We start from the raw sequence: 20,635 nt of genomic DNA on the forward strand, positions 1-20,635 counted from the left end.
TACACAGCTGGCTTCAGAATCTTATCATATCCTACACTCATGGTAATTGAGCTATGAAATCTTTACAGAAGAGCTTCTGTTCCCAGCTGGTTTTTCAATCTCTGAGAGTAAAACTATACTAACCTTCCAAGATTTTTATCTGAACAAGGCCACAGGGGAAGACCAGCAGGTTACCTTGGCTCAGTGGGTGATCTGTGCTGGGAGCCTGCTCCCTTGGGGACGGCATCTCCCTGGGACTCTGCACTTGGATGCTGTGAGTGTCTCCCTGGATGGCAGCTCTGAGCACTGTCATCATGCCCTGGACACGAAAGGCGCTTAGCAAACATTCCCTAAAGGAAGGCATTGAGAGTTCCTTCTCAGCTCTAAAATTCTGATTCTATTGATTTGACAGGAGAATGCCATGGTATTCGTATCAGGATTTGGACCGAGAAAGCCCTTTCCACATTTCCCAAGAGTTTAGATCGCAGTGTGAGTGGGGAATGAGAATGTGAGAACCAGTGCATTATTTGGCTGTAGTTCTGAGGTGGTGAAGGCCAGTCTTTTTTTTTTTTGAGACAGAGTTTCATTCTTGTTTCCTAGACTGGAGTGCAATGGTGCAATGGCACGATCTCTGCTCAGGGCAATTGCTACCTCCTGGGTTCAAGCAATTCTCCTGACTCAGCCTCCTGAATAGCTGGGATTACAGATGCTCACCACCATGCCCAGCTAATTTTTTTTTTTTTTTTTTTTTGTATTTTTAGTAGAGACAGGGTTTCACCATGTTGGCCAGGCTGGTCTCAAACTCCTGAGCTCAGGTGATCCACCCGCCTCAGCCTCCCAAAGTGTTGGGATTATAGGCGTGAGCCACTGTGCCTGGCCAATGAAGGCCAGTCTTGATAAGGACATTAAGTGTGAATCTAGACCCAGCTAACTGGACAAGACTAGAGGGACAGGAAGCAAAGGACGGATCCTTCCTGCAGCAGCTGACTTCCTTCACGGTCTTCTCATCACCTTCTTGCTTCAGGTCTTTCTGGATTACCTAGAACTGGTGGTGTTGGGTACTTTCAGAAGAAAACCTTCAGATAACAGAATGTTGTGAAATTTCCATTAAAAAATTGTTTTTAACAGATAAGGGTCTTGGTCTGTCACTCAGGCTGGGGTACAGTGTATGATCATAGTTCACTGTAGCCTTAGCCTCCCAGGCTCAAGCCATCCATCCTCCCACCTCTGCCTGCTCAGTAGTCAGGACTACAGGAGGCCACCATAACCCTCAGCTAATTAAAAATGATGTTTTTAGAGATGGGGTCTCACTATGTTGCTCAGCCTACACTTCTACTCCTAACCTTACAGCATAGGCTGAAGTTGTGGCTCTAATATTCATATGTATATGAAAAATGTGAGTTTTGCCTGTATAGCTTTTAAACTCCTTTCTTTCTTTTGTTTTGTTCTGTTTTGTTTGAGCGGGAGTTTCGCTCTGTAGCCCAAGCTAGAGTGAAGTGGGGCAATCTCAGCTCACTGCAACCTCCACCTCCCAGGTTCAAGCAATTCTCCTGCCTCAGTCTCCTGAGTAGCTGGGACTACAGGCATGTGCCACCACACCTGGCTAATTTTTGTATTTTTAGTAGAGATGGGTTTTCACCATGTTGGCCAGGCTGGTCTCGAACTTCTTATCTCAGGTGATCCACCCACCTGAGCCTCCTAAAGCACTAGGATTATAGGTGTGAACCACCGCATGTGGTCTAAACTCCTTTCTTTTCTTTTCTTCTTTTATTTAATTAATTAATTTATTTTTGAGATGGAGTCTCACTCTGTTGTCAGGGTAGAGTGCACTGACATGATCTTGGCTCAGTGCAGCCACTGCCTCCCGGGTTCAAGCGATTCTCCTGCCTCAGCCTCCCGAGTAGCTGGGACTACAGGCGCCCGCCACCACACCCAGCTAATTTTTGCATTTTTAGTAGAGATGGGGTTTCACCATGTTGACCAGAATGGTCTCGACCTGTTGGAATTGTGATCTGCCCGCCTTGGCCTCCCAAAGTGCTGGGATTACAGGCGTGAGCCACTGCGCCCAACCAACTCCTTTATTTTCATGTGTTATTTACTGATGAACATTTTCCATATGCCAGGTAAATTATGTACTGTGGATACATTATTTGTTTGTTTTTGGAGATGGTGCCTCCCTCTGTCAGCCAGGCTATAGTGCAGTGGTGCAATCACAGCTCACAGCAGTCTTAACCTCCCTGGGCTCAAGTGATCATCCCACCTCAGCCTCCCAAGTAGCTGGGACTACAGGCACATGCCACTCATGCCTGGCTAATTTGTGTATTTTTTGTAGAGATGGGGTTCAACATATTGCCTAGGCTTGTCTCAAACTCCTGGGCTCAAGCGATCCACTGCCTCGGTCTTCCAAACTGCTAGGATTACAGGAGTGAGCCATAGCACCCGGCCTGGATACATTATTTAATATCCACTACAATCCTCTGAGTAGATATTAAGTTAGTTCTATTTCACAGATGTGGAAACTGAGGCAGAGAGAGGTTAATGCTTGCCTAAGACCACAGAGTTGGCAGAGCTGAGACACAAATTCAGCTCTTTGGATTCCCAAGCTCACTTTATTTCTGCTTCTAGGCTATACTACTTTGCTTATGACATTGACCATATTTGGCTGCATTCAGCAGATATTTGTCCAAGTCTTACATTATGAGTCTCTTGGAGACATGTGTCTTATCTCTTATCAACTTCAAATGCCTTTCACACAGCAGGCAAATCTGATATTTGCCTTTTGATTCAAGCAGCAACTTGGTATTGTGTACTGTGGAGCATCACAGAGTTTGTGCGGGCCTATTTCTTTTATTTCAAAAATACTTAAAACTCAGTGGAAATTTTCAAGAATAGTGCAATGAACACACATACGTTTCACCTCGATTGTTAACATTTTATCATATTTGTTTTTTCTTTTTTCTGGACCATTTGAGGGTTAGTTGCAGATACATGTTATTTCACTTCTAAATACTTCAGCATGCATCTCCTAAAATCAAGGCCATTTCTGCATAACCAAGGTACACTAACCTTAGGATTTTTTTATTTTTAATTTTTATTTATTTATTTATTTATTTATTTATTTATTTTTTGAGATGGAGTCTCGCTCTGTCGCCCAGGCTGGAGTGCAGTGGCCAGATCTCAGCTCACTGCAAGCTCCGCCTCCCGGGTTTACACCATTCTCCTGCCTCAGCCTCCCGAGTAGCTGGGACTACAGGCGCCCGCCACCTCGCCCGGCTAGTTTTTTGTATTTTTTAGTACAGGCTGAGTTTCACCGTGTTAGCCAGGATGGTCTTGATCTCCTGACCTTGTGATCCGCCCATCTCGGCCTCCCAAAGTGCTGGGATTACAGGCTTGAGCCACCGCGCCCGGCCTATTTTTTGTTTTTTAGACGTAGTCTCATCCTGTCACTCAGGTTGGAGTGCAATGGCACAATCTTGGCTCACTGCAACATCCACCTCCTGGGTTCAAGTGATTCTCCTGCTTCAGCCTCCCCAGTAGCTGGGATTACAGGCACCCGCCACCATGCCCAGCTAATTTTCTGTATTTTTACTAGAGACGGAGTTTCACCATATTGGCTAGGCTGGTCTCGAACTCCTGACCTCAAGTGATCCGCCCCCGCCTCGACCTCCCAGAGTGCTAGGATTACAGGCATGAGCCACTGCGCCCAGGGACCCCTCATAAAATTTTACATTGTTGCCATGATAATCTACTCTCTATTCAAATTTCCCCGATTGTCCCAATAACTCCTCAGTAGCTGGTTTTGTTTGTTTGGTTTTTATTCAGGGTCTAATTTAGGATCACACATTGCTTTTACTGTCACATGTTTGGCTTCCTTTAGAGCAGTTCACTAGCCTTTTTCTTAATCTTTCAAGAAACTGACATTTTGGAAGACTGGCAGTTGTCTTGCAGGTCTCTCAGTTTGGATTTGCCTGATTGTTTCATCGTGAAGAGAGGCAAATTACAGACTTTTACAAGAATATTATCTCTGTGTCCCTCTTTGTGCCTCACACCGGGGGCATATGTCAGTCCCTACCTTCCCCCGTTTGATCAGTCTCTCTGATGTGAAGGTAGCCTTTTCTCTTTAGTGAGTAATCTATAGGGGTGATACTTTGAAACCATATGAACATCCTCAACGGTCCATTGATAATTTCAGCCTGAATCTATTATTATTATGGTGGTTCCAAGATGATGATTTTCTGTTTCTGTCATCTATTCTACCTTTATTAGTTGGTCTCCTCTACGGAAGAGCTTTTTCTCCTCCACATCCTCTCCCCTTGGAATTATCATCTCTCACTACTTGTGGGATCTTGAATCAATCACTTACTCCCTGGGGACCTATGTATTCTCATCCTTAAGAGATGACCTAAAGTGACACTCTTGAAGCCTGGTCAATCTGAAATGAAATTCCCATAAGGGGCTGGGCGTGGGCTCAGGCCTGTGATCCCAGCACTCTGCAAGGCGCAGGAGGGCAGATCACTTATGCCGTGGACTTCGAGACCAGCCTGGGAAACAGGGAGAGTCCCGTCTTTACAAAAAAAAAAAAAATGTAAATTAGCCGGAAGTAGTGGCTGTCGCCTGTGGCCCCTCCTACTCAGCAGGCTGAGGCAGGAGAATGGCTTGAGCCCAGGAGGTCGACGCTCCAGTGAGCCAAGATCGTGCCACTACACTCCGGCCTGCGTCATGCCTCAACCAGGGATCCGGCACACCGCCGCCTTTTCGCGGCCGCGCCCATGGCAACAGTAACTAGCAACCTCGCTCATTCTCGCGAGAATGAGTCCCCTCGCGGACACAGGTGCGGTCCCCGGCCTCTCCGGCCCCTAGTTAACCCCACTGTGCACACCGGACCCTCCTGCGCACGCGCGCCGCGGAGCCGGACAGTTGGTGGTGCCGGCTCTGCCCGGCTGTTCGTCTCCGCGCCTTGCTCCGTAGCGCCCGACCGTGGCTCAACACGCCGGCGCACTGGCGCTCTGGTGGAGGCGCGGCGCGCAGGCGCAGCTGGGGGTGCGAGGCCGCGCAGGCGCGGACGGCGTTGTTTCGAAGACCTTCAGCGTTGCCCGGGCGGAGCGGAGACAGGCCCTCGGGGTGGAGGTGAGGAGAACCGAGGCCGCGTGGGCTCCAGGCCCGGAGAGCGGTGGGCCGCGGCCGAGCAGAGCGCCAGGCGGGAGGCGGCCCTAACGGAGGCTCTGTGGGCAGGGAGCAGGCTACCGGGGCGCGGGCCGGGCGGGGCGCGGGGGACCAGGGCCGCTGGCTCCCGCCGGGACCCGCCCCGGGCCACCTCAGGCGATAGCACGGCGGGGCAAGTGGCCTCCGGGCGCGGGCCGCGACCTCCCCCGCCGGCGTGTGGACCGCACTTTCCTCCCAGGGGTCAGATAGAAAGGAGATCGGTTCTAGGGAAGTTGAATCCTCGAACCCCACATCCGTCCCCCTCCGCCGCCCCTGCCCTCCCGAGTTGCTGTGGAGCATCAGGCCAGTCCTCCCCTCCTTACGGCCGACGGAGGGTGCCCTGCGTGCAATTCAAAACGGAGAAGCGAGGAACGAAACGGGCTCTGTACTGGCTGTCAAGTTAGTGGCTTTGTAAACCAGTAGCATCCGGCTAACGCCTTTCCCCGTCTGCGTCTCCTGCAGCCTCTGTGCAGTGTGCACATCTATGGGCAGGTGCATTCTGTAGAGCTGGTGGAGACGTGTGGTTGTAGCTTTACTCTCGAGGAACATGAAGTTTCTGTTGTTCTCGATTTTTGCTTGATCATACTAGCAGTGCATTTCCCATCAGAGTCATAGGCCGGAAAAAGTCAGCTTGAACTAGGCAGAATTGAGGTCAGTTAGTAAACTAAACCAGCTACGTGACTTTTGCATAGTATCTGGTACTGGTTTTGAAAAACAACAATATGCTGAAATATTTTAAATAGTCCCTAGACGTATATATGGTGCTTCTAAACATTTAAGTGTATCTTTTCTAGGCAGTATGAAAAACCAGACTGTAAAGCTTTAACATTTCTATTTCAATATATACTGCCTCTATTTCTATACTTACCTCCCAAATTACAGACTTCTGGCAAAATTTCAACAAATATCAACATCCGTTGTAATCATAAAGAGTAATATCAAATTGCAATTGGGATAATATAAAAAGGCTAGAATTGATCACTTGAGTACAAAGGATTGAATTGTAAAATAATCGTTCCATAAGTGAATTATGAAACCTTATAGCTTAGAGCAAAGTTTTACTATGGAATGAGTCAGTATATTTATAGTACCCTTTGCTCTTTAATTTTTTTTCCTTTTTAGTTTTTTATACTAGGCTCTTTATATCATAGTGTCTGTCATATTTGACAGGTTTATGTTAAGGAACAAAATTTAAGTGTATTCCCATTTAAGTGCATCATATCTATATGTTTGGTATGATGGGGTAGGCAGAAGCTTAGCAGAAGTCTAGATTAAGAGCTGGGCTATATATAAGTAAATATGAGCTTAAATATGTAAATCATTCAGGCATAGCAATTGCAAGGGCTAGCTGATACTCTGGATTTTTCTGACACATGGGCTAATGGCACTGCTAGAGGTGGCTCTGTAACTGCTTAGACATAGCTTTTGAGTCTGCGAGAGGAATACAGAAGAACCTGCTGCAGGAAGATTTCCCGTGATACAAAGAGGGCAAAGGAATGAGATATTCAGCAGTGTTGATAGCTCTCAGAATTTGATGTGAGGGTCATATTACCAATAGCAAAGCTGGGCAAATTTTTAGTAGGTAAGATGAAAACTCAAAGCACCTGAGGTTTTTGAAGGCTTTAACTTCAGAGTTTACTACACTTTTGGTAAGCAGGTTGCTGCAGGTAGAATCTATCATATTTCTGGTTAATGGGTAAAATTATAGCACTTTAAGAAGAGCTTTGAGTGAGAGAAAATATATTCTAGATGAATACACTTCAATTCATATGGTAAATTCTTATTTTAAGAACTGAGTTTCAGAGGAGAAAAATGTTAACCCTGAGGATTTTGATTGCATCTTTTAACAGTTTCTTCAAAAATTTCCATTGTTGTCTTATACAGGTCTTTGGTTTCATAAGAGCCTGAGAGAGATTTTTCTAAGGTAAATTTTGCATATATTTTTAAAAGAAGTCCAGTTTAACATAGCATCTTTTTTATCCTGTAAGAACGTACTTTTCTTTGAAATGCAATCAGAAAGATGACCTCTGAATCTCACGGGAAAACTGTTTTATTCTCAGTATTCTGGAAAGCTCTATTTTTTAAGGAGCAGATTGCCATCTCATACCTTTGATTGCGTTAAAGCATTAATGATACAAAGGAAGAGAACACTGTATACCTCTTCTCATAGGATGAAACAGCAGAACTGTGGGTGAATAAATACTAAATGGGTATTTTTATTCCTTTGCCCTGTTTTTCTTTATAAGATATGTGTAACACACCAACTTACTGTGACTTAGGAAAGGCTGCTAAAGATGTCTTCAACAAAGGATATGGTAAGTATGCTATTGTAACTTTCTGATTTGGGGTAAAAGTTAGTGTTGAATGCCTACTGTGTGTAAATACTGTGCCAGTAAAATAAGGGTAAGTCAGCATTAATCCACTTCACAAGATTTAAGGGGATAACTATTAACAGGCTATTAGACCTCATTCTTTAGAGGTAGAACCCCTTTCAAGCATTAAAAACAATTATATACATATACAGATGCATATATATGTCCATATTTAATGTTACCTGTAATGTAGAATAATATATATAACATTTATGTCTTCTTTGTCTAGCCCTGGGGACAATTAAAGTAGGGGTAGTACTTTTCCTCCCTCCAAACAATGGCATTGTTTTTATGAAAGTGACAACATAACTTTTGACTTGTTTGAAATAATGTGTATTGTGATCCTAAATATTATTTTTTAGGTTTTAAAATTTAACCTAAATTTTTGTGCTGTACATATTTGATTTTTTCTTATTAACTAGTAATGTTAACTGTATATTTTAAGCAATATATACAGCAGCACACTATTTTCAGCAATTTTGATTCTTGGAATAGTGCATATTCCTTTCATTAATTTTTTTCTTTAACTTACATTTTAAAAGTATATCTTTATTCATTTTAAGGGCTTGAAAATTATACTGAATTTATTTGGTTATAATTCAGTTTCTTGAGGAACTCTCACCTAATGAAATTTTTCATATGAATGCATTTTTCATATGAAAGGTACTATAGGCTATTTCATAATTTCTGAGTTGGAAAAACTGTAATGAATGTCACATTTTGTACATATCTATGTTTTTGTGTGTGCGTGTATAGGCTTTGGCATGGTCAAGATAGACCTGAAAACCAAGTCTTGTAGTGGAGTGGTGAGTATCTAATATATTTTTAATGGATGTAACATAATTAACTTAAAGGAATCTGTGTAAAATCATGACAGTCTAGTTACTTGAACCAGCACCATGCTGTCTTACCCACAGCTTTGTCCTCTCAGATTCCAAACAGCATTCTTAGCCAATTAAAATAAACAACCAAGTTGAATTCTTGAAGAGACCTTTTGTGTTTCTCAGAGTATACTACAGCTTTCACTCAGAAAATGTAGAATATGTATTTTTTGACCCATGTCAAAAAATATATACTTTCATGAATATGTATATGGGCACCAAAAACCTTACTTCTATGATAATGGATTCATGGAAATTTTATTACGCTTTTACAAAAACAAATTAACTTTACTTTGCCCCTTTATGATTAGTAGAAACAAAATATATAAATGAAATGTATTTCTGCATGTATGCATGTACATTATTCTACAGTTTTTAACTGATGTTTATGAAGTTTTTTTTATTGGAAGGAAGTAAAGGCTATGTTGGCATATTTTCTTTTTTTTTTTTTTTTTTGAGACGGAGTCTTGCTCTGTCGCCCGGGCTGGAGTGCAGTGGCCGGATCTCAGTTCACTGCAAGCTCCGCCTCCCGGTTTATGCCATTCTCCTGCCTCAGCCTCCGGAGTAGCTGGGACTACAGGTGCCCGCCACCTTGCCCGGCTAGTTTTTTTTGTATTTTTAGTAGAGACGAGGTTTCACCGTGTTAGCCAGGATGGTCTCGATCTCCTGACCTCGTGATCCGCCCATCTCGGCCTCCCAAAGTGCTGGGATTACAGGCTTGAGCCACCGCGCCCGGCCGGCATATTTTCAAAGTATCATTAACAATAGCTTTTGACTGGGCATGGTGGCTCACATCTGTAATCCCAGCACTTTGGGAGGCCGAGGTGGGCGGGTCACGAGGTTAGGAGTTCAAGACCAGCCTGGCCAACATCGCAAAACCCCGTCTCTACTAAAAATACAAAAATTAGCTGGGTGTGGTGGCACGCGCATAGTCCCAGCTACTCGGGAGGTTGAGGCGGGAGAATCGTTTGAACCTGGGAGGCGGAGATTGCAGTGAGCTGAGACCAAGCCATTGCACTTCAGCCTGGGTGACAGAGTGAGACTTCGTCTTAAAAAAAAAAAAAAAAAAAGGGGCCGGGCATGGTGGCTCACACCTGTAATCCCTGCACTTTGGGAGGTCGAGGCTGGCGAATCACGAGGTCAGGAGATTGAGACCATCCTGCCTAACATGGTGAAACGCTGTCTCTACTAAAAATACAAAAAATTAGCCAGATGTAGTGGTGGGCACCTATAGTCCCGCCTACTTGGGAGGCTGAGGCAGGAGAATGGCGTGAACCCGGGAGGCTGAGCTTGCAGTAAGCAGAGATCACGCCACTGCACTCCAGCCTGGGCAACAATGCGAGACTCCGTCTCAAAAACAAACAAACAAAATTGGTTTTATTCAGTAAATTTCAGGTAGTAGGTTAAGTTTTGATTCACCTTACCCTGATTTCTTCTCATTGGCTGCATCGTTTTTGGTATTTATCCATTCAAACCCATGCAGATTTCTGGATGTATAATTAGAAGGACAAAGGCATGTGGAATTCTAATGATACTGCGTATAATCATGGTTTGTGACCATCATTCTTTCCCTGGGTTTCTCTAGAGTAAATAAATATATATGCACCTCTCTTACTAAGATGGGCACGCTGTGTATATAATTCTGTTAAAATAGAAGAATCATACTCACTTTGTGTAGGTTCCAGAATTTGCTCATTAGGTTTGTGTTGCAAAAATTATCAACTAAAATTTTATCTCCCTTTCATGCTGCTGTTGTGTGGTAATATTCATTCAGATGGTAAGAAAAAAAAGCTTATTTGTATGCTTGTTTTTATGGCTGCTTTTGGTTTCTGGTATTGATTTAGGATAAATTTCAATCATTGTTCCAAATTTCTTAGATTGTGTCTTGATATTTTTCTCATATGCCATCTACTTCACAGTAACATTTTTGTTTGTTTTGTTGCTTACTGAGCATTTAATGTAGAGCTATATGCATGTTATATGCATGTTACAAATGTGTTTTGCACTTGTTTGAACAAATTATGAAATTAGCCACAAACTGAATTGTGAATCATGAGCCTGGATCTCAACTTAAAACAATTCTAGCCTTTGTTTTTGAGATTTGTACCTGTGGCATTTTAGATTTGTGACAGACCTTCAAACTAAGAATTGATGCTGACAAGGGAGAAATGTAGACTACCCCTCTACCTTAATTTTGTCCATAAGGTTTTTCTAACACCAAAATTAAGATTTGCATTTGTTATACTTGTCAAGTTTGTGAAAAGTAAATGTAAAAAATAAAACGCTAGATAGTTGGATCTACTAAAAGAAAAATGATTGTCACATTAAAATAATTATGTGAACAGGTAAACATGATTAACACGTTATCGTTTTCTTACTAAGGCCTTTCCCTAAATGTGCAGCATGATAATCTCTTTGAAACCATTCTGTGTGGTGTTGATAAACAGATCATAGCTTCCCAGTTGTCTCATCTGCCTGTAGAACTAGAGTTAGGGGGCAGGGTATTTGTTAAGGAGAGGATTCATGTTGCAGGCAGTGAAAAAGACTGGTCAGGGTTGGCAGCATCTCATTACTGTTGGCAGGATTTCAGAAATGCTCCCTAAAACAGGACCAATCAGAATGTTTTTTCTTGACAGTTCATAGATTGTCAGTGACAGGTGCTGACTGCTTTCTGCAGAAGGAGGTCTATTTCTAATTGCTTATTGTCATATGACTTAAAGGACACTGAACTAGGGCAAAGGATGTATTTTAAATCATAGTAACTGTTTGATAGAAAGCACTCTTAAAGGTAGACAGGATAGAAAGGGGGAAAGAAGGATAAATTATAACATTCCACTTTATTTTGAAAAATGGGTAGTACTTTCAAAACTTGAAATTGTCTAAGCAGAAGTTTTGCGGTTTTGCACACAAAAGCATTAAAGTTTTCACAGCAGTGTGACTGTACTTAATGCCACTTCACTGTACACTTAAAACATTATTAAAATGGTAAAATTTATGTTAAATGTATTTACCACAATAAAATAATACATATTTTTTTAAAGGAAGTAGTAAAGTGTTGACCCTATTAAAAAGGAGGAGGGCAGTATTTTGGGATTTTTAAGGACTTTGAAATTAACTGATAGTTTGAAACATATAGCAGAGAACCGATAATCTTTTTTTAGGTCATGAAAGTAAAATATTTAGGATACAGTATTTTTGGTCTTTTTAGTAAAGGCATTTGTTTTCAGTAAAGATACTTCTTTTTTTTTTTTTTTTTTTTTTTTTTTTTGAGACGGAGTCTCGCTCTGTCGCCCGGGCTGGAGTACAGTGGCCGGATCTCAGCTCACTGCAAGCTCCGCCTCCGGGTTTACGCCATTCTCCTGCCTCAGCCTCCCGAGTAGCTGGGACTACAGGCGCCCACCACTTCGCCCGGCTAGTTTTTTGTATTTTTTAGTAGAGACGGGGTTTCACCGTGTTCGCCAGGATGGTCTTGATCTCCTGACCTCGTGATCCGCCCATCTCGGCCTCCCAAAGTGCTGGGATTACAGGCTTGAGCCACTGCGCCCGGCCAAGATACTTCTTTTTTAAAGGAGAGAATTTAGGATTTCCATTTAGTAAGAGAGTATATGGAAAAAGAAATATCAGTAAGAGAAGTAGAATAATGGAAAGATCTGAAACTGGTATTGAGACAGGTCTCACTCTGTTTCCCAGGCTAGGGTGAAGTGGCATGATCTCGGCTCACTGCAACCTCTGCCTCCTGGACTCAGGCTGGGACTATAGTTGTGTGCCATCATGCCTGGCTAATTTTTTGTATCTTTTGTAGAGATGGGGTTTCGCCATGTTGCACAGGCTGGTCTCGAGCTCCTAGACTCAAGGGATCCACTGCCTTGGCCTCCTAACATGCTGGGATTACAGGCATGAGCCACTGCGCCTGGCGGAACTGGTTAAAATATTTAGGGACTGGAAAAGCAAGGGGAAAGGAGGAAAGAAGTTGCTCTAGAGTAGGGCTGTGGCAAACAGTAAATGGTATTGTTTCTGATGCATTGAACACTGCCTTCCAAAGTGAATATTTTCTATTTGATGAGCTAATTTTAAAGTAATTATTTTTTCTTGCTTACCAGGAATTTTCTACTTCTGGTCATGCTTACACTGATACAGGGAAAGCATCAGGCAACCTAGAAACCAAATATAAGGTCTGTAACTATGGACTTACCTTCACCCAAAAATGGAACACGGACAATACTCTAGGGACAGAAATCTCTTGGGAGAATAAGGTAAGAGAAAGCATTAGAAGTTATTCATAGGTTCAATTTATCTTGTAGACTGAATGATGAACATACCCCAAATATAATCAAAAGAGATCTTACAACCTATCTAGTAGCCATATTTTTTCTCTGCATGTGGCCTTTTTTGATGTCTTATGTTTCTAGAAAATAAGGCTTTGTTTGTGAGTACTCTGATTATTATATTACATCTTTGTTCTGACTGGTTCTATGTTACACAGCTGAGCTTCTCTTGGGTAGAACAAACTATTTGCGGAAACTTGGTTTAGTTTTGTAATTGTTGTAAAATTAGCTTGACAGAAAAATTTTTCTAAAATGTTCTCATGTTTTCAAGGAGAAAATCTATTAGATATTTGTCAAGTGCCCACTATGTACAGGGCACTGTTTTTGATATAGATGCCATGTATAGATAATGTACATGCAAAACTGAGTAAAATGACTTAGCTTGCTTGTTAAATGTCCGATTATCTCATTGCCACTCTTTCAAGAGGGTATCAAGATGATTTTGTTGTATGAGAATTCTGTTTGGTTTTGAACTGTATTTTATGTAACTTGTTAAAATAGGATTTGCCCCATTTTTTGGTGAGAGAACCATGAGGAAGGCTGGGGTGAGGGGACAGGAGGATGGAGAGCTCACTTATTACATAATTTAATATTTTGCTTTCTTGAATGACTTCTTTTTTTTGTTAAATAACTTAGAGGAAACTTTAGAATTGCTTTCTTCAGTTGGATAAATGATTGAAAATTACTGATTATTTATTTTAAATCTTTGTTTTTCAGTTGGCTGAAGGGTTGAAACTGACTCTTGATACCATATTTGTACCGAACACAGGGTAATTGTTCAAATCCTATTTCCTGAAATGTTTTTGGAGCCTGAAGGGGTAGAGAACTTTAGAATAAGAAGATATAGTGCAAAGTTCAGAGGCAGGAAGAACTTAGAAGGTTGCTATAAGGAATATTGGAGACCTTGTATATGTAGTACAGATAAAGGAAGATCCCTCCCCCCCCCAGGCAGGATGAACAATTTGAAAACTGAATAGATGAACAAAAATGTATAAATCTATTTCAGAGAGACACATAGTAGAAAAAATTTAGGAGCTAGGAGAGTCTTGAGACCACAGATGAATCTTAAGCAATTCTGAAGTTTGATGGACATGGTATTCTGCTGAAAAAGTTAATTCCTTTTGGCCGGGTGCGGTGGCTCACACCTGTAATCCCAGCACTTTGGGAGGCCGAGACGGGCGGATCATGAGGTCAAGAGATCGAGACCATCCTGGCTATCAAGGTGAAACTAAATATCTACTAAAAAATACAAAAGCTTAGCCAGGAGTGGTGGTGGGCACCTGTAGTCCCAGCTACTCGGGAGGCTGAGGCAGGAGAATAGTGTGAACCCGAGAGGTGGAGCTTGCAGTGAGCTGAGATTGCGCCACTATATTCCAGCCTGGGTGACAGAGCGAGACTCCATCTCAAAAAAAAAAAAAAAAAAGTTATTCCTTTTTTTTTTTTTTTCCCCTCACACTATCTTAAGAGGGTGATCTCCTGGCTCTCAAATGCTATAATGATTAGTTCTGCTGCCTACTTGATTTCTTAGCCTCTGTAAATCCCCCAAGGTCTTAGCCTCAATTTCCTCATGTGAAAAAAGGGGGATTGTGTCATTTCCTATCTGTCTAATGTGGGTCTATGCTATCTGAAGGACGGAGGTGCTAGATGAATGCAAAGTGACATTTGTCTCAGCCGTAACAACAGGTGTGTTCTTTCTGTCACACACCTCAGTTATCTTTCGGACAAATATTATTTTCTTTTTTTTTTTTTTTTGAGATGGAGTCTTGCTGTGTCGCCCCAGCTGGAGTGCAGTGGCGCTGTCTCAGCTCACTGCAACCTCTGCCTCCTGGGTTCAAGCAATTCTCCTGCCTCAGCCTCCCAAGTAGCTGGGACTACAGGCATGCACCACCACACCCAGCTAATTTTTGTATTTTTAGTAGAGACGGAGTTTTACCATGTTGGCTAGGATGGTCTCGATCTCTTGACCTTGTGATCTGCCCATCTCAGCCTCCCAAAGTGCTGGGAATACAGGTGTGAGCCACTGTGCCCAGCTTAATTTCATTTTTTTGATATCGTCCTTCATAAAAGCACACTTCATGATAGGTTAATAATCTATATTGGGGGTTAACTCTTTGTGGCATTTGGCATTTGGAAACATTTAAAGAGATTTGGCTTCTCATGCGTCTGTATATGTACATCTTCAGATTATTAATTTGGCCGTGAAGTATCTCATTCATTCTTGTTTTTTTTTTTTGAGATGGAGTGTTGCTCTGTCACCAGGCTGGAGTACGGTGGCATGATCCTGGCTCGCTGCAACCTCTGCCTTCCAGGTTCAAGCGGTTCTTCTGCCTCAGCCTCCTGAGTAACTGGGACTACAGGCGTGTGCCACCACACCCAGCTAATTTTTGTATTTTTAGTAGAGACAGGGTTTCACCATGTTGGCCAGAATGGTCTCAATCTGACCTCGTCATCCGCCCACCTCGACCTCCCAAAGTGCTGGGATTACAGATGGGAGCCACTGCGCCCAGCCTCTTATTCATTCTTGTACTTTTGTTCATGCCTTTACGAAATAAATCATGAAGTATCCTGTCATTTGAACTTATAATGAGTAATAGGTCTAATCCTAACAAAATTATATTTGTAGAACTAGGTCATTTGAAACGGTTTTAATATATATGTGGCATGTAGCAAAATAATATTTATATTGGAAGATGAGAGAGAGGATCTTACTCCAAAAATTCTTAGACAATAGTAAAAACTCATGTTGTTTTCATCATTTTTGTTTGTTTGTTTGTTTGTTGCAGAAAGAAGAGTGGGAAATTGAAGGCTTCCTATAAACGGGATTGTTTTAGTGTTGGCAGTAATGTTGATATAGATTTTTCTGGACCAACCATCTATGGCTGGGCTGTGTTGGCTTTCGAAGGGTGGCTTGCTGGCTATCAGATGAGTTTTGACACAGCCAAATCCAAACTGTCACAGAATAATTTCGCCCTGGGTTACAAGGCTGCAGACTTCCAGCTGCACACACATGTGTGAGTGTTTATAATTTATTCCTTAGTGTCAGTGCAGTTGCCTAAAAGATTGTTGCCATTAGCATACTGAGAAGTGATGGTGCTTAGATTTAGCATATCTTGGTGAATATCCATCCTTGCAGTGCTATCCTCATAGCAAAACCTTGCCAGGACGCTGGTGCACATGGTGTGCAGGCTGTGCTGCTGGTGGTCACTGGCCTCTCAGCCTGCACCCCAAACTTCAGGAAGCTCTAGCCTCTCTAGAAGAACCACTGGGATAGAGGGAGCCCAGAGCATGGCTTACCTCATGGTAAGATGACCCTTTGGAGATGTTACTGCTTCCTCTGCTCCCCTCTTATCTTGACAGTATGTGGAAGCAGGTCTGTTTGGGTCACCAACAACAACCACCAAATTGATTTGAGCATCCTGGGACATCCCAGTAATTCTGTGGAGGTTTCAGGTATTTTTGGTTGGAACCCAGGTACCGCTAATGCATTCAGAAGTAACAGGTGCTCTGAAAGAGTCCTGGGATTCAGCTATATAGGCCGTACCATGTTGGCGGGATGAATCGGAACTTTTACATAGTATTTTATGTTGGGCCTACTGGACACTGCTCCTATACCAGGAAGAGGAAGCAAAGGGCAAACTATGTGTTTTTAAACTGTCGTAGATTCCTCTCTGCTAGATGCTCTAATTCACTTAATGATGGCTAAAACAAAGGCAAGCAGTGGTACAGACAGTTACTGAAATTGATGAAACAGTATTATCAGGAAAACCATGAAAACCCAAGAACTCATCTCTGGCATGCTTGGAAGCAATAACTAAGGTGGTTTGCTGGAGCAGTGCACCCTAGGTATTGTAGGAGGGTGCTTTGTAACTGTAGGATTGTGTTTTAAAGGAAATCCAGAATTGGTTTTATTCCTGTACCTCTACCTTTTTATTTTTTTGCAGAATCTTTATTGAACTCTACTTTGAAGTTTCTAAGTTCTATGAACTTCTCAGAGACCTATAGATTTTACTTACCTGAGGTGTCTGCCTTTGTGCTTAATTGAATTGTCTTAAGAAACTCACATTATATGGAGGAGCCAAGTAAATGGATCAAGTGTTACGTTTTAATTAAGTAGTCATTACTGGCATAGCTGGATTTAGTTCTGTGTTTTGTTTACTAGTCATTTATGCTAGAAATTTGCTGAAATCTCTAGTTACAAAATGGGATCCTTGTTTAGATAGTCTTAGAATTTGTTTTCATGCCATAATAACAATGGTACAAACTAGATATTTATGACATTTTCTTATCTATGAAAACAGGAACGACGGCACTGAGTTTGGAGGTTCTATCTACCAGAAGGTTAATGAGAAGATTGAAACATCCATAAACCTTGCTTGGACGGCTGGGAGTAACAACACCCGTTTTGGCATTGCTGCTAAGTACAAGCTGGATTGTAGAACTTCTCTCTCTGTAAGAATGTGCTGCCAGATTGGATCTGCTCTTATGTTTATGTCTAACTTTTCAGTGAATGTTGTGATATGAGTGTAGTTTGCTTGTTCTTTATTAACTTTAATAAGCCAGCTCATTGTGTAGTGAAAAGAATATAATATGGCCAGGCACAGTGGCGCATGCCTGTAATTCTAGCACTTTAGGAGGCCGAGGTGTGTGGATCATCTAAGCTCAGGAGTTCGAGTCCAGCCTGGCCAACATGGTGAAACCCTATCTTTACTAAAAATACAAAAATTAGGTGGACGTGGTAGGGGACACCTGTAGTCCCAGCTACTAGGGAGGCTGAGGCAGGAGAATTGCTTGAACCCGGCAGTTGCAAAGATTGCAGTGAGCCAAGATCACACCATTGCTCTCCAGCCTGGGTGACGGAGTGAGAGTCTATCTCAAAAAAAAAAAAAAAAAATTATGCTTGAAGTCAGGACATAGGGGTTCTTCTGTTCCTAGCTCTTCCTGTATATTTGTTGTCTGACCTTCTCAAGTCATTTTATCACTTTGGCCTTAGAATTTTCTTATTTGGAAATTCATGGGATTAGATGACTATTTCTGTTGCTATAGTAACTCTTATTAAAAATAACACTGAGCTCTTAAATTTCATGTACTGTGCTGAAGGCTTTACATATATTATGTCATTTAACCCTCACAACCACTCCATGTGGCGAGTAGTGTTATCCTCATCCCTGTTTTACCAATGAGAAAACTGAGCCTTAGAAAGGTCAGCTAACTTGCCCAAGGTCACATAGTAACTGGCAGTGCCACAGTTTGAACCTAGATCTGTTTTTCTGTCACCCAAGTTCATGCTGTAACCACTGTGAGAGATTGTCAGCTGGTATCTCAGGGAATTCAGGGTGTTTGGCTGTGTAGTGTTTAAAAATTTTGCTTGAGGCCTTGAAGCATGCATTCTTAAGGTATGTCCCACCCGTACAAGTCCTGCTGACTTAAAAGATCAGTAATTCTGGCCGGACGCCATGGCTCACGCCTGTAATTCCAGCACTTTGGGAGGCTGAGGCTGGGGATCACCTGAGGTCAGGAGATTGAGACCAGCCTGGCCAATATGGTGAAACCCCATCTCTACTAAAAATACAAAATTAGCTGGGCCATGGGGATGCATGCCCGTAATCCCAGCTACTTGAGAGGCTGAGGCAGGAGAATGGCTTGGACCCGGGAGGCGGAGGTTGCAGTGAGCTGAGATCGTGCCATTGCACTCCAGCCTGGGTGACGAGAACGAAACTTCATCTCAAAAAAAAAAAAAAAAAAAAAAATCAGTAATTCCAGATTGGCCCTAGGGTGCTTTTAGCGTTGGAAACCTGATGCACAAAGTGATGGTTGTATTGGACTGATCTGTAATTCACTGTTTAATGTTATTCTATCTCTTAATCTTAGGCTAAAGTAAATAATGCCAGCCTGATTGGACTGGGTTATACTCAGACCCTTCGACCAGGTAAGTAAAGGAATTAGTAACAGAGGGTCTGGGGTGGAAAGTGATAGAGAAAAAAATGAGAATAACCTGCAGAACAACCTATAGTCACTGTAAGTTGATTCGGACCATTTTGTAACATTTGGTTGTTGAGACAGAAAACAAACCAGGTCAAATACTTTTTCATTAAAAGTGTGTATTTCTGACTATAATGTGGTCACTCTGGCCTTTGAGTTTGGTTGATCACTCATTGCCCTTAACCCTGAACTTCAGAGAAAGTTTGCCATGATCATGCGTTCCTCATTACACATCAGATGGTTATAAATAACCGATTGAGTAATAGCTGTTTCTTATAGCTCTTATATCCAGCTACAATTCACACCACTGATTCCATCTGTTGTTTCTAGAAAGTTCAGATCTAATTGTAATACTTGTTACAAGTGATTGTGGTGTTTTCTTCTTCCTAGGAGTCAAATTGACTTTATCAGCTTTAATCGATGGGAAGAACTTCAGTGCAGGAGGTCACAAGGTTGGCTTGGGATTTGAACTGGAAGCTTAATGTGGTTTGAGGAAAGCATCAGATTTGTCCCTGGAAGTGAAGAGAAATGAACCCACTGTGTTTTGGCCTTAAAATTCTTCTGTGAAATTTCAAAAGTGTGAACTTTTTATTCTTCCAAAGAATTGTAATCCTCCCCACACTGAAGTCTAGGGGTTGCGAATCCCTCCTGAGGGAGGCGCTTGAAGGCATGCCTGGAAGTTGTCATGTTTGTGCCACGTTTCAGTTCAGTTCTGCAGTGTTATTAAATGTGTTCCTCAGCGACAGTGTAGTGTCATGTTAGAGGAGACGATCTGACCCTCCAGTTTGTACATCACGTCCTGCATGTCCCACACCATTTTTTCATGACCTTGTAATATATTGGTCTCTGTGCTATAGTGGAATCTTTGGTTTTGCATCAGAGTAAAATAAAATAAACCCATCACATTTGGAACATAACTGCTCATCTGACTTGCTGGTGGTGGTTTTCTTACCTTTGATGTGATTTGTTTTAAGAAGCACTTTCACAGGCGAGATTTGTGTCTAAAGTGTCGGGGCTGCCGCCAGTGCCTTTCACTTCACTGAGCCCTGCTCTGTCTGCTCTTGCTCTCACAGGGCAGGCTGAGGAAGGAAGCAGTGAACATGGTTGTGCTGGGGAGCAGCACATCTGTTGTGCTTGTGGTGTGATAGGGTCACATCACCCCAGGAGTTGTGTGCAGCTGCTGAGAATGTATGGGTGTGAGTGGGTGAAAAGATGGTTGAGGGAAGAGTGCATTTGGGGAAGCATGGGGAGGAGAGATGGGAGGAGGCCAGAGCTGGGTGGACACTTCTGGTGCTCCCCCTGGGCTTCAGAAACATGATTTTTTATTACTAGTATAGAAAAATGATAACCAAGGAATGAAGTACCAGTTTAGAGAAGAAATGAATTTGTTTAGAAACAAATTCAAACAGCAAACTGCATTGCTGTACTTTTTAAAAAAAGAGATATGCACAGAAGACCCACTCAGGAGCCCCTCTCTGCAGGAGAGAGCTTTTCTTTCCTCTTTTCTCTTGCCTATGAAACCTCCACTCTTAAACTCACTTCTTGTGTGTCCATGTCCTCGATTTCCTTGGCATGAGACAATGAACCTCGGGTATTTACCCCAGACAACAACGCCGCTTCATTTTGGGGCCCTGTCCAGGATTGGAAAGTGCATTCATCGGAAAGAATGTTGCTGAAGATGGAACATCCAAATGGTGCTACAGATGGAGCCACGCATGGACACACCTTTCTTTTCTATAGAAAAGACTATAATATCCTCAGGGATCACTGGTAAATCATCTTCCTAAAAGTAGAACTCCTTTGAAAATCTTTTTTTTTTTTTTTTTTTGAGTTTAAGAGCAGAGGTTTAATAGTTGAGAGAAAAGAGAAAAGCTCTTTTGCAGAGAGAGAGGGGTTC

General features: G+C 42.3%; 1 protein-coding gene across 11 annotated transcripts; it reads left to right on the forward strand.

The window, feature by feature from the left end:
- Nucleotides 1-4,599: 4,599 nt before the first annotated feature.
- VDAC3 (voltage dependent anion channel 3) lies at nucleotides 4,600-19,660 on the forward strand. Of its 11 annotated transcripts, none has more exons than XM_033232356.1 (11): nucleotides 4,939-5,106; nucleotides 7,066-7,105; nucleotides 7,428-7,496; nucleotides 8,310-8,359; nucleotides 10,209-10,211; nucleotides 12,535-12,687; nucleotides 13,477-13,529; nucleotides 15,543-15,770; nucleotides 17,058-17,208; nucleotides 18,628-18,685; nucleotides 19,129-19,660. In XM_033232356.1, the coding sequence occupies exons 3-11, from the start codon at nucleotides 7,430-7,432 to the stop codon at nucleotides 19,218-19,220; spliced, it is 855 nt and encodes a 284-aa protein (XP_033088247.1). In that variant the 5' UTR covers nucleotides 4,939-5,106; nucleotides 7,066-7,105; nucleotides 7,428-7,429; the 3' UTR covers nucleotides 19,221-19,660. The 11 variants fall into 11 exon arrangements, with proteins under 11 accessions (XP_033088234.1, XP_033088240.1, XP_033088299.1 ...); XM_033232380.1 differs by having other exon boundaries at nucleotides 4,979-5,106; nucleotides 8,282-8,359; XM_033232363.1 differs by lacking the exon at nucleotides 4,939-5,106 and adding an exon at nucleotides 5,555-5,580.
- Nucleotides 19,661-20,635: the final 975 nt, after the last annotated feature.

This window comes from Trachypithecus francoisi, unplaced genomic scaffold, assembly GCF_009764315.1.
Source record: "Trachypithecus francoisi isolate TF-2019V2 unplaced genomic scaffold, Tfra_2.0 Contig01440, whole genome shotgun sequence".
Lineage (NCBI taxonomy): Eukaryota > Metazoa > Chordata > Mammalia > Primates > Cercopithecidae > Trachypithecus > Trachypithecus francoisi.